Here is a 14,330-nt window from a genome sequence, read left to right as displayed (position 1 = left end):
GTATGATACAATTATGCACTATGCAGATTGATGAACTGACTTTTTTGTACCATGGGTTTGTCCTGGAGAATAAATTTGCCCATTTGTGTTTCATGTTTTGTGCATATGTTGTCATTGTTGAAAATGATAATGTAATGAAGTCAGCATAACAGAGACATGGCTTTGATGTACAAATTTTCATTATTACATGGTTGGATCTTTCAGACAGAAATAATATATACACACACATGTTGACATATACAAGCAGATTATGTAATGCTAAAGAGCTATTGATATTACAAGAGGATCCTCACCTGGATTTACCTCGAACGTTTTCACAACTTTCTTCTTGGAGTGATCAACAACTTCAACTTCGTATGATCCATGGAAACCTCGGAACCCGAATTCGCCTTTTCCGTTGACATGGCCGTGAGCTTTAGACAGCCATTCTTGCTTCAGGTCAAGGTATCTCTTCCCGGCTTCGTTAACATCCCCTTCAGCATTCACCAAGTGTGCATCGGTTCGGCTCATGAAGAGCTCCCAAAATCCCCAGAAAACCATGCCCTCGACAGCAGGGTGCGCAAATGCTTCCCGGAGCATGACTTCCAAATCATCAGCTCTTACAAACTCGTTATTTGAAGAGACATCGACTTCAGTGAACCATACAGGTAGGCCAAGAATTCCCAACTTATCGAGAGCAGAGGAAACAATAGGCCCGACTGGACTATCCGTATGTCCCTGTATGCCTATTCCTCCGACAGGCGCGCCCTGCTCTTGTAGATCAAGAATGTGCTGAATGTACTTCTCGGGAGATGACCGTGTATCGCAGCCGTCTTCGATATGGTAGTCGTTGACGAACAGGGTTGCAGAAGGGTCGAGTTGATTGGCAGTCTTGAACATATTTGCCCTGATATCTTTTCCCAGACGATCTTGGAAGAACGATCCGTGTAGCATTTCGTTGTTCACGTCATACTGCTTGAACTTCCCCTTGTAACGAGTCAAAAGACTGGTTAGACGATTCTGAACTGCTGTCATCAGATCGTTTTTGCTTAAGTCGCGGATCCAGGACTGAATAGCTCCCTCCACCTCCCAGAAGATGCAGTGGCCGCGAAGCTGAATGTTGTGGGTTGTACACAAGTTCAGCATCTCGTCAGCATCTTTGTAATTTAGGTTCCCCTGTTGTGCCTCTGTCCAATACCACTTCAACTCGTTTTCGAAAACAGCCCAGTTGAAGTGTTTGGAAAAGAAATCGACGAAGTCCTCATTGTCCAGGACAGATCTACTAATGCAGGTTCCAAAGGGGAAGCTGTTCTGTGTTTGTCGAATTTTCACAAAGGTGCCAACCGGTGCATCTGATCCGGATGAGGAGAACTTTAAGGTAACATCTCGTTTACGTATCTGCACAATAACCATGTATCAATGTCTAAAGTGCCATTATAAATCTACCACAAGTCATATAAAAAAACCTTGCCTTCTCAGTTTGTTTTTTCAAGTGTCTAAACCTTGCATGTCTGTCGACTGCAAAGATTTGAAGCCCGGCGACCATCACATCCACCCCAGCATCCGGACCCTGCAGGTAAACCATTATCTTTTCCGGCTGCTTCTCTATTCTGAAAGACCCTCCAATCTCATGCCATTTGCCGTCATCAATCTCAACCTGCCCACCATTCACCCATTGACTGTCCACACCAAGAGCAACATTAAGGCCCTGTGGCCTTGTTGCCCCTTTCCCAATCCGAACCCATGCTGATACTTGATATGTCAGATAAAGTTTCACCTTATCTGTGATCATCTGAGCTGGACCCATCCACGTCTGAGTCCGATTAGTCACAAGAATGTATTGGCCACTCAAAGGCTCATGAGCTCCAAGGGAGTCTGCAGCCATGGGGGGAAGGATCCGTGGAGATCCGCTTTTAACAGTCAGATTGCAATTCCCTAGAGGGAACCAACCATTGGTGCTGTCGCTGAGGTTGCTATTAGCAATAATATTAACTCCATAAGCAGCATCCTGGTTTAGAAGGAAAGAATAGAACCCTTAATAATACGATTGTCATTGAAAGAATTAGTCTACGGCTCTACACAATATACTCAACAATTCATAGCTTTTAATAGTTTGAGTACCTCAATCAATGGCGGAGATGCGGGGGGTGCTTTTCCGGCATGCTTTACAACAAGATTATCTAGAAGTATATCAGTACCTGGAGGTGGACCTTCTAAAAATATAACCACCCTTGATGGGGTGCCATTTAAAAGAAATTTTCCTTGCAATTGTGACCAATCTTTATCAGTTGCCTTCAAGCTGCAAAACCACAGAAATGGTGTTATGGAATCTGTTATTTGTGGAACACCTTTCCAAAACCTGTAAAAATTTATCTGTATATTGAGCTAGACTAAATACCTGCCAATCCCTATGTATTGTTCTCGAAGATCAGCTGCCTGAACCCACAGTGTAGCCCTAACATCCGCACTACTGACTTTATCTCCCAGTATTCGTATGGTTGCAACAACCTCATAGGCAAGCTTCCTCTGAACTCTCCCTGTTATCTCCTGCTGAATCCCATTCCAGTTCTGTGTTCGACCATCTGTTGAAGCAAAAAACTTTCCAGACATTGGACGAACTTTTCCATCAGCCATAGAATCATGCAATGCAATCTTGCAACCTCTCGCAGACCAATTGTTAAGGCCATCATCAAATCCAGGGTTCTGTATTACATTCTCGTTGGTATCACAAACAGATGGCGCATCTTGACTCTGTATGGTACAAACAAATAAGCAGATCATGTAAAGACCATCTATACAAAATGGTGAAAAACTTTATCCAATTAAATATTGGATTGCTTATCGAAGCATGCAATCCTTTTGTTTCAAGAACACTTTCTAATACCTAGTCTACATTTATTTAGTTCATATACATACTTACATCAGATTCATTGGAACTGGTGCAGGATATTACTACTGATCTTATCAGTAGATCAATCCCAGATGGAGGCCCTTCCAAATAAAATATAACTCGCTGCGGCATTGTTGATAGAGAAAATGAACCCTCGATCTTTGCCCATTGTTTATTTGAAGTAGAAGTCCTGCACATACCAACAGAATCAGAATTTTGTGCCTCGGGTATATGAAGGCAAAGTAAAACACAGAAAGACTGGACCTTCCAATGAATAAATAGCAGACAGGTGAATCTTTAAATTCAAGCCTAAGAGTAGCCAGCACAGAAGAAACACCATGAAATCCTGACGTAGAAACCCAAGAACAAACTCCGTAAGTAGAGCCTGCAGAAACTCTGTCGGTGATGTCTTGTTCAAGACCTTGCCAATTTTCTTTCCGATTTGTGACAGCAGCATAGCAAGCTGTTGCAGATGGATCTTGAGGAAAATCAGACTCGGAGGAAACCACAGAAGCATCACAACAATTAGGATTCCACATTTGAAGTCCTCCAGAAAAATCATGATTGAGAATAATATTTGTATACTGGGCCTTAGAATCCTTGGAATTCACGTTTAACTTCTGTCAGAAATCAGAAGTTGATGAGCCAGACATCATAAATGTTAAGGAAAAAATATTATCATGTAAAATTTTAAGCATGCAATTTCAGTTTTGATAACCTCAAATTCTAAAATCATAATTCGTGAGCATCAAACTATAATAAATCAATCTGCTGGAACCCGTAACTTTTACTAAACTTTCAACATCTTTTTTATTGTTTCTATACATGTTTACAAACTACATCAAATGCAAAAAACGGAGACAGATATAAAAACTGACACAAAACTCAAGAAAATAAAAATAAAAATATTTAATTCCACTTTTCTTGGTTTTGCAAGAACACAAGGATCAAAGTTTAAACATTATTCAACCATTGCCGCGACTCATAATATAAAGTATATATTCTTATATTTCAATCATTATATGATGTCACATATGCATATATAAACAATAAAAACAAACAAAGTAAATGGAAAATTACTAGTTATAATAAACAGAAGGAGAGTTTGGTATGTTCACTTTTGCCTAATAATTGATACTCATTTTCCCTCACTGAATATGTGAAAATATATTAGAAAGTACTTTGAAGAAATACTCACATCCTGTCGACTGGGATTGGGACTGGGACTTGGATGTGGGCAGGAAATTACTACTGATTTAATGAATATGTCAATGCCAGACGAAGGTCCTTCTAGGTAAAATACAACACGGTGAGGCATTGATGATAGCGAAAATGTACCCTCAACCTTGTCCCAATTCTCAGTTGAAGCAGAAATTCTACAAAGGCATAATGGAATCAGTAAGTTCTAATTTAACACCTTCAAAAGAAATAAACAAAAACTGAGAAATACCATACCTTCCGACAGGCATATAGCTAACTGATAAATCTTGGTATTCAAGTTTCAGAGTGGCGAGCACATCAGAAACACCTCGACCAGCCCTTGAGACTGCAATCCAAGCACAGACGCTATAAGTAGGACCTGCAGAAACTCTGCTGGTAATGTCTTGCTCAAGTCCTTGCCAACATTCTTTCCGGTTTGTCACAAAAGCAAAACGACCGCTTAAGTTAGGTGACATCCCCTGAGGATAGCCCGACACAGAGGAAGCCACCGAAGCATCACAACCATTAGGATGCCACATATGAAGTCCCTCAGAAAAATCATGGTTAAGGATGATGTTAGTTGCATATGTAGCCGAATCCTTTAACTCCTTTTCAGGCTTCTGTTATATAAAGAAAAACCACTTAATTTAAACTGTTCTAAGCTTGGCCTTCCAACAGTAGCCAAAAATATTTCACATGTTAGAAACTTAGATCAACATGGTGGCAATATTATCTCAGTGTCTTAACAAACAATGTCGAGCTGTTTATTTTAGCAATTCAAATTTCAAAGCAATGCTTCAATCATGAAACTCCCATAAACAATAAAATCGATGTAACAAAAGGCAAAAGAAGGGGTTAGTCTACTTTACGGCTAATATGGATTCTTCTCCTTATAAGACAACGAGAATAAACCCATCCAATAATGATACCTCAGATATAAAGTTGCTGTTGGCATTGCTTGCCGATGGACTCTCCATAACGTCACTCGATTCCTAAGATCCAAAATTGTCAACGAAACGCCATTCATCAGGCAAATCTCAAATGTGCGATTACAACTTCGTAAAAAAAAAAAAAAAACACTTGCGGAAGAAAATCCAGCAATTAATTCAGTACCTGAGAATCTGGAATTGAGTTGAAATTGAAATTGGAGTGAGGCTTGACTAGTGGTCGACTGACGAAGCAGCAATTGAGGAAATGCCTCATTATATACAACCCCAGCGCCTCGAAGAGTACTGCGAGTGAAGTCTAAGGAAAAGCGCGGGACCCTTCATTCGACCAACCAATCAAATTGCTAGCCATTGATCTGATCATCCTCTGCCTCCGGAAGGCTAATCGATCGTCACTTCGGAGTAGCAATTGAACTTGCTTTGGATTGCAGACATAGGATTGCTTGAATTGAAACGGAAGGATTAGGCAGAAGAGTATAAACTATAGGCTACTTTAGTTTGCTTTCGATTCCATTATTCTCTTCTCCAGTCTCCATAGCGAATTAACTGTTTATACCTTTCTTTCTGTTTCAGTTGTTTATAAAAATTATAGGGTTGAGACATTCGTCGGTATGTATACTGATGTGTTTGTTTGGATATTGAATTTTAAATAACATATTCATCCCATTTTGTTTTTTTTAAAATATCAAATTAAATTTTTATTTTTTATTTTTTTATATTATACTAAAAAAATTAATTTTATATTCAAAATATCGTATCAATATCTATTTATATTATATATAACTATTTAAATTTAAAATTTTTACTATTCAAATTTAATTTGAAATTCAAACCTCAAACATACACACCTTAAAAAAGATAATACTCCCTTCATCCATAAAATAAATATACATTTACTTTTGGCGCGGAGATCAAGGAATAATAGTATTTTAATTATAATAGGCAGGTAAAAGCAGTGAAATGACATTTTTGCTCTTATTTTTTTTTTTTTATAAAAGTAATAATGTGATGTAAAATATGGGTATTTGTGAAAAAAATGAGATATTTAATGAAATGATTACTTTGTAATTTGACGTCTCAAAATAGAAACATATATACTTTGTAATTTGACGTCTCAAAATAAAAACATATATACTTTCTAACTGAAAATATTATAATAAAGTACAGTGAAAAAAGACAAAATGCTCTGATAACATTAGAAGTATATTTATTAATAATTTAATAAATTAAAAAATGACAACCGTTTTGAAACGAAAAAAAAAAAAAAAAAAATTGAGAACATTTCAACGAGGGAGTATTTAAAACTAAAGTTTGATATTTTGTAATTTCAATTAGACTCATTTTAATTTTTTCTAAAAAAATATTAAACATTTTTATTATGTAATAATCGAAGCAGCTCAAAATCAAAGGTGCGACGAAGAAGACAACAATGGAGTCGTCTTCTTCACCCAATGATTCAGCATTCCCTTCCAATTGCAATCCCGATCCTCGCCGGCGCACCTCCCCAGCCGCCCGTCTCGTATCTCCATCCTCCAGTGTCCGTCGGAGAAGTTCCTCTCCGCCGCCTCCCTCCTATCGATCTCCAGCTGCGCCTTCTGCACCGCCCTCAGCAAGCACATCTCACGGAGCCCCTCCTCCATCCCGTCGTGCACCTTCCACCACCGCCGGTGCGCCGCGTCGCTCGCGAACTCCCGCAGCCTCTCCACATTCCAATTGCAATCATAATCCCTAAAACACATCCACGGCTTGTTCCCCAAATAGTGCACCACAAAAACCTCCGGCGCCTCCGCCGCCATCATCCGAACCTTCCTCTCCCTCGCCGCCGCGCCGTCGCCGCTCCAGAAATGCTTCAGAAAATTCACCCGCCGCGGCAGCCGGTGCCACCACGTGAATATCTCGTTCAGGTACCCCTGATCGCCGCCGTTGGCCGATTCGATCTCCTCCACGTGCTCCATTAACAGCCGGAAAGTGCAGTTCGACGGCTCGATCACCATCACCCCCGAGTTGAACCACGCGCCGTCGTTACCCGTCGCCGATATCTCCGGCAGGCCGAACAGGAAATCGATGTTCCTCAGGATCACCATATCCGCATCAATGAACACGATTTTATCATAATCCGTCATCTGCCATAGCCGGAACTTGCTGTAATTCCACTCATTGTAGCTCTCCTTCTCCGCCTTCGGATTCCTAATCCTATCCATACTCCAAACTCTCCACCCCGCCATCTCCAACGCCCTTCTCTGCCGATCGCCAATCGATTCGTCGACGAGGATCACAAGATCTCTCGTTGATCCCGACATTCGAATGCTCCGCGCCGCAACGATCGCGCCGCAGACGTATGCATTATCCGAATGTAGTATAGTCGCATACGCCTCCCTCTTCCTCGTCGACATTATCGAATAATCAATCGAAGCTGCAAGTTCACAAGATCCTACCGGAAGGCGAAGCTTTTCCCTCAACTTTTGTAGTTTCGGTCTATACAGCCATGCGCTGCCGTGGCGCGCGACGAGGTCGTTGCAACGAAACAAATTCGGCGTAGGAAAGCGCGGGGTGACGAGAAGTATATGCACCGGGGAATTGCAGTTATACGAAGCTGCTAAACGCGCGGCTGCGATCTGAAGGTGCAGCCTTGCAATGTCTCGCGACCATTTCTTGTCGGGGCATGGAAGCTTGACGACGATGAGATCGAGTCGTCTTCTTGGCACTTTGATACTCGGAAGAGAAGGGCAGATTGGAACTTCATTTTCTTGATCCTCGTCGATCCACTCGGGATATAACGACTCCCAAGTCACGGTTTGATGAGCGTATTCGAGAGACAGAACGGTGTGGTTAGCATCGGGAATGAGTCGTTTCCATCGATGGATTTCATTTTCGTCGAAGTTGAGAAGGCCAACTTCTTGACGGATATTGTCTTTCATTACCGGGTTTAAGGTTCTCGAAACTTCTTCCCAATCAACGTCTATCTCGGATGCATACCGGGGATCCAAATCGCGCCATATCCACCTATATATGCAAATTCATCAAAAGCTCGAAGAAAAAAAGGCCCTCTAAAGCATCGATAGCGTACCTAGAAACCGAGTGAGAAGTGTCGTCGTTAGGACAGTTAGTCGCGGTCCAAAGAAATACGAAGATAACAAACGAGACAATAAAGGCTAGGACAACTCGACGGAGCTTCCATTTTACAATATTGCCGGGAATGGGACAAGGGAGCCTATGTTGGCTGCCTCTCACCTTAATTCTTGGCAACTTTCGTTTGTGGGCGTCGTCGATGTTACTACGCGCAAATTCATACATGATCTTTGGGAGAACGATCAAGATTCAATAGATGTATACAAGAAAGAACTCGCATTTGTCGTCTAATATCAAGGGTGGTTTGCAATGGCGTCATAGTGAAGGCGAAAACATCGATCGACAACGAAGAGGGTAATATATTGAATTGGATCAACACAATAGGAATGTAAGAAGGGGCAATAAATGGTTAAGATTGTTATCACATACAACATACATTGTATTGGTGTCCATATCTATCGATATCTAACTCTTTGTTGGTTTTATTTCTACATTCGAAGGGTTGTACAAAATCATAATCAATGTAATGTGCTTTGCTATTCATGTTTTGGTTAAGACATTAAAAATGTTCGATTAGGTTTAGTTGGCGAGTAATCAAATCTTCTTGAATTGCCAAATGGAGAAGATCTTTCCGATTTCGACATTCATTACATCTGATCTCGTATCTCTACAAGCTTAGTTTTTTAGATTGAGACGATCATTTCGATTATCTAATACGGTATTAGAGCCATACGAATAGCAAAAAATCAACAAGAAAGAGCAATATCAAATAATGACCAACTAGATTAATTTGAGCAATCAAATGTTTCTTGTCTACATGAACAAGTTTTTGTATTTTTTTTTTAACTGGCAAAAATAAATCTGCTACCTTTAGCATTAGCATGCACAATCTAAAGAAAAATTTGCTCTGCCTTGCAAGAATTCCTGAATGTTCTACTTCAATCCAAGGCAGCAAAGTTGTAAGTATAATCGAAAGGGGAAAAATGGTTTCTTATCTGTTGCGAGGTTGTAAGCGAATTTCGCTACTCTGTCGATGACTCAGACAAAATTATGAGTCGGATACTCATGTTCGTAGCCGTTGTAATCGTAATAAAGCCTCTCTCCCTTCGAAATATCACGCTTTGCAACAAGAAGCACTCGGCATTCGCCATTCACGTTGTATCTCACGCACTTGACGTTCTGCTTCTTCCGGCCTTCCCTGTAAATATTCGAAGAGCAATGCGAGGAAAAGAGAAAGCTGAGTTAAAAAAATACAAATGGTTCTTGAAGTCAAAACAGCAGCTGACGTAAAGGCTTACGCTGTGTGGTTATTTATGCCGCTAACAAAACGAGCAATGTTTCCGCGCTTATCCGGGCATACGAGGAGGCTTTTGGAAGGATCTGTTGCTAAAAGAAGAGTCATCATGCTGTCACAGTCATCTTGTTCCCGGTTCGAAATGTAATCAACGTCTCCTGTATATTCTGCGATCAGTGTCATGTCTTTTATAGGACCATCAGCTTCTACTGTATACCTGGAAAATACGAATAGGATCATTTTCGACTCTAGGGTAAAACAGGAGGGATAAATTATTGAAATCAAGAAGCTTAGAGGAATACCCTTCACATGAGTCGAAGGTTACTATGAGAGGAGGATATTCGCCTCGCCGGTGCATAGCCTTACAGTGTTCAAGTGTCTCGATATCTTCTCTAGAAAGAACCTGATCAGGAAACGACTATGGTATTTGATAAAGAATGCTGAGTTGTGGTAAATTATTGAAATCAAGAAGTTTCAACTAGACCTGCATGCCACCATCTTCAAAAATCGCTTGGTTTGCTGCCCGGGCTGCCATGGTAGGTAGGTAAGTTAGCTCGTTGCTGAACTCCATGCCATGAGCTGTCAAAGCTTTGGCTAGGGATTCCAACTGCACAAGCCTTCTTCCCGGATCCTCTGAAGGAACATATGGCAGCAATCTCCGGCGCTTCTTATGGAATACCAGTGTATTACGTCTACGGCGTTTTTTAGCATCTAAACTTGGATCAAGCAATAAAAAGGATGATGTCAGTGTTCAAAGGCAAACATCATCCCATCCAGAAAATTTCACTGTTGAATAGAAATAAATTAAAAGTGAATAATATCTTTCTCCAGATCAGTTTTATTGCCACTCTATTTCAGTGATCGACACATTTGATATATACTTCTTCTGATGAGTCCTCCAATATACTTTCTAAATTCCTAAACTCCCCAAGAAATGCTGCCCGGACCGAACTAATTATCTAGAATTATTTAGTTTTGTCCTAACCTCAACAGGAATAACCGAAACATTCGAAAGTTACAACCCTTTCTACTTAATCCAACCCATCACAATCCAAAAAGGACAGCTGAAACATTTTCTGATTGGACTATAGATCATCTATTTGGTGACTGCACTGAAGTAAGACGCAATCCAATAGACTTATAATTTATTTGGAAGGGATATTATTTGGGTTCATGATCCTTCTCTTGCTTAACTAATACTATGACGCTATTCGATATGGACGTACTTCACCAGACACTAGCAGATATGTAACGAATACTGAGAAGCAGATTACACTTTCTAGTGAGGATAATGAAATGCTGTCTGTGAGTGAATGAATTTAACAAAAAACACATTGTATCAGACCAAAAATTACTCATTTCAACATTGTATAAGACTGTAAACAGACAAAAGAATGAAATTTAGACAAGATAGTTATCATTGTCATTAAAGTCTTTACCACACTATGTGGGGGTGGCTATTTAGAGACAGACACAATATGATGCTCTACATTTGTCAATCAACATTGCTTATTTGTAGATAAATTGTGAAATAAGGTCATGACAATGCATCACATACGGAACTCAAGCATAAAATACTGTATAATCTTATACAAAATGCCATTTAAAACCTCTATATTTTAAATAAACAATGCAATCTGTAGTATACACGATCACATATCAACCGAAAACTAATCACTAAACACTTTTGGTAGAAAATATCCGTACTCAAGCATGCAGAAGCCCTTTGCATCGGAAAGGGTTTTGCACATATCATATAAGCATATCTCTGCCAATTTATAAAAAATCAAAAATTCTAATTCCATTGATAGCTGACATTATCCTCACCACCTGTTCTTCGTTGAAGACTTGTAGCTAAAGATCATAACGTCCGATCTTTCCTAAAGATCCCTTCCCCTAAAGACTGTCACATTATGGACCTAACAAACCAGGGGGACTTCAGAAACTCAATATTTCATCATTTGGCTGTAAACATCATCACTATCTACAAACTGTGGATAGCTAACTCTCAACCTCATAGCATTTACATTTGAACAAGATAAATATATTTGTGGCATTGCAATGACTATAAGCATGCAGTGTGTTTTTGTCAATGAGAATTAAAGCTTAAATTGTTTTAATATAAAATTCATCAAAGAAACTTCAATCATGGCGGTGATGAAGCAATTGCAATTGATACAAGAAAACACTACCTTGAGGGGAGACCTGGTTAAGGACGAATTCCCCACTCTTCTGAATCCTAAAAAAATCAACAATTTTCTTCTGTGTGAAACCTGTAAATGGAAGAGATCGCCACAACCCAAATTATTCAAAATTCAGGTCAATTCCTTGTCACCATTAAGAACACACGATAGATAGGAAGGATCATATCAATTCTCTCCGAGTAAAAAATCTATTTATATTATTTAGTCTCTCCACCGCTTAGAGACAAAAATTGTACTTAGAGATTGGATATTTTATTCAGGAATACTTTTGAGAGGAAGATTGTGATCATTGGCGCAGGAAGGGCAGAACCAGGGCCCGATGGGAATTCGGGCCACAATTGGGCGAACGCAACCTATGTGGTATCCTCTGTCACATCTGTCGCACAAAACCAGCTCCTCGTCTCGCTCGCCGGAGCCACATTGCTCGCAGGCCACGCGCTCGTAATAATCGCCGCCGCTGTCGCAATCGCCCTCATCTTCTCCTTCATCCTCCAATAACACCGCAGGCTTCGCCACTCTCATGATCTCCTCAATAGACCGATACTTAGTCCTCCTCCTCCTCCTCGGCCCGACCCGAGGCTGGTCGCCCTGAGTCACCGGAATCGACGATGGCGCCATGTACCAGAATCAAATTGTCCCTCCCAGAGGCGAATTGCGATTATTCTCCCCGTCAATTTCGAGTGCGACTGGTACCGCACCGCAGCTGCTGCAGGGATTGGGGGGGGGGAATATCGTGGGTAGGGGGTGGGGGGGTGGCAACCGTATGACGTGGCGATACACAAGTGGACGCGCTAACATGCGCCGGCAGTGCGTAGGCAACTCAGCCTGCGCCTCGGTCGAAAACTTGTTGGGGCAATTTTAGCCGTTCGGCTACTGTTTGGTGCGGCTGCAGTCGCTGGGGACATTTTCGTAATTTCGCACCTAAAAATGAAAAACCTATCTGTGTTATTTTTTTTCTTCTGAGATTAGGAACTTAAAGCTGAACCAAATTATTCGACGATTATTTATTAATAACTACAGCTGAAGAGCGTAACGAAAACGCCGTTCGAATCTCGTAAATCGCTGATCCAAAAACCAGCGACTTTTCAAGGCGTGCAGTTTACTAATTTGGGAATGTCTCTGTCCTGTAAGAAAAGAATACAGAAAGAAAGAAGACGACTTCCTTAACTGCCTGCCCATTTTGACAAGTTTTTATTTTTTACATTTAGCAGCTGCAACTCGTTCTTAATTATTGACTTTTGACATTGTCAAACCCACTCAAGAACATTTAGTGTGGATTTGGTAGTGGTGCATATGTTTTTACTACTATTACATATCATCGTTGTTCATCAATATGAGTGTAAGATTAATGTGTTGTTGATGATCTTGCATTGCAATTGCATCTATTCAGGAGATAGGTTGGTTCGAGGGCTGATCCTAGATTTCGATGCCATGAAGCAAAATTGTTTATAATTCTCGTTGATTTCCAAATTCAGCGTAAATTCTTATATTTTAAAAAACATTGTATGAAACTCTCTAGCATGCAAAAAAAAATATTTAAAAGGAGTTTATGTAGCATATTTGAAATTATAAATAATTGTTATGCAATTTTTAAAGTATAGAAAATTATTTTGACAAACAAAAACAAGGGTCTTCTGCAGCGGCTGATTGGTGATAGTTCGACACAAAATATAAAATATTATCCGCTTTTGATCGAGTTTGCATAGATTTGTTTTTATATTGTTTTTCAAAAAATCTCTTACCAATATAATTTATGTGAAATTTATTAAATGAAGAGTTTTCTTCAAAATTTTCAAATGTAGACTTGAGCTTGTACTAATAATATCCAATTAAGAGAAAAAATGAGTATACAATACAATTATTTCTTTTTTCTCTACATTTTTATTCTCAGTAGAATTTTAATTGAGTTTTAAATAATGTATAAGTACTCGATTTTGGTCAATCTAAAACAAAAATATTCCAAGAATATATTACTCTCTCCGTTCTACATACCATGTCTACGTTGCTGTTTCTGTCCGTCCCACATACTATGTCACTTTTCTTTTTTGGAAAATGATTACTAATTTTAATCTCATTTTAAACTTTTTAATTTTATTTTTTTTAATTTTAATTAAACTAATTAGTTATATTAATCTTAATTTATAATTATTTATATTATAAAATAATTATTTTTACTAATACATTTTTAATTATCTACTAATTACACTCCTCCTAAAATACCGTGTCTACGACGGAGGGAGGGAGTAATATTTATTGCCCTAATTTTTCAAGAAATCTTCTATGCAAATTCAAAATAGCAATGCATGTGAGAAAGTTGTTGATACTTGTCATGACTTTCTAGAAACATTTGTATTTAAATATTTAGGGTATTTTTAATTTTTTTATTTTCAATCAACCTGTGGCCACTTTACTTTTTCAATTTATTGTTTCCTATTGTGGTTAAATTGATATATACTATTAACTTATATTTGTAAATAATGGAAGAACTATATATATATATATATTGACTCGAATGCCATTAAGCAGTCAAAGTCCGAAAGTTTGGAAGCAAGGTTGACTATTACAACCATGAAATGATTGATATATCCAAATTTTGTTTTAAAATCGTTAAAAATGTGACATTATAGTGAACCACTGCAGACTCCACAGCCCTCTGCTTTATCTTATTAGTCATACATAATTATACCCAAAAATAAAATTTAAGAAAAAAAGCTGCCAAAACGGCGCCGTTTTCCAATTTTCATGAA

The 14,330-nt window shown here is 39.2% G+C and overlaps 3 protein-coding genes across 4 annotated transcripts; all 3 read right to left on the bottom strand.

The window, feature by feature from the left end:
• Positions 1-106: 106 nt before the first annotated feature.
• Positions 107-5,572, bottom strand: LOC127248838 (endo-1,4-beta-xylanase 1-like). Of its 2 annotated transcripts, none has more exons than XM_051271379.1 (10): positions 5,183-5,572; positions 4,999-5,061; positions 4,325-4,689; positions 4,068-4,245; positions 3,134-3,489; positions 2,900-3,059; positions 2,378-2,730; positions 2,101-2,278; positions 1,451-1,987; positions 107-1,377 (listed from the first exon to the last, which is right to left on the bottom strand). In XM_051271379.1, exons 1-10 carry the CDS (start codon positions 5,270-5,272, stop codon positions 259-261), a joined length of 3,399 nt encoding a protein of 1,132 aa, XP_051127336.1. In that variant the 5' UTR covers positions 5,273-5,572; the 3' UTR covers positions 107-258. The 2 variants fall into 2 exon arrangements, with proteins under 2 accessions (XP_051127336.1, XP_051127337.1); XM_051271380.1 differs by having other exon boundaries at positions 3,134-3,486.
• Positions 5,573-6,419: 847 nt separating this feature from the next.
• Positions 6,420-8,310, bottom strand: LOC127248507 (UDP-glucuronate:xylan alpha-glucuronosyltransferase 1-like). The gene is made up of 2 exons (XM_051270869.1): positions 8,084-8,310; positions 6,420-8,019 (listed from the first exon to the last, which is right to left on the bottom strand). The coding sequence occupies exons 1-2, from the start codon at positions 8,308-8,310 to the stop codon at positions 6,420-6,422; spliced, it is 1,827 nt and encodes a 608-aa protein (XP_051126826.1).
• Positions 8,311-8,850: 540 nt separating this feature from the next.
• LOC127248918 (probable Histone-lysine N-methyltransferase ATXR5) lies at positions 8,851-12,567 on the bottom strand. The gene is made up of 6 exons (XM_051271486.1): positions 11,850-12,567; positions 11,572-11,652; positions 9,864-10,090; positions 9,682-9,782; positions 9,384-9,596; positions 8,851-9,283 (listed from the first exon to the last, which is right to left on the bottom strand). Exons 1-6 carry the CDS (start codon positions 12,199-12,201, stop codon positions 9,124-9,126), a joined length of 1,134 nt encoding a protein of 377 aa, XP_051127443.1. The 5' UTR covers positions 12,202-12,567; the 3' UTR covers positions 8,851-9,123.
• Positions 12,568-14,330: the final 1,763 nt, after the last annotated feature.

Source organism: Andrographis paniculata, unplaced genomic scaffold (genome assembly GCF_009805555.1).
Source record: "Andrographis paniculata isolate CXL003 unplaced genomic scaffold, ASM980555v1 Contig34END, whole genome shotgun sequence".
Classification (NCBI taxonomy): domain Eukaryota; kingdom Viridiplantae; phylum Streptophyta; class Magnoliopsida; order Lamiales; family Acanthaceae; genus Andrographis; species Andrographis paniculata.
The sequence above is the reverse complement of the archived record's forward strand: the minus strand, read 5'-3'. Positions and strand labels throughout refer to the sequence as shown.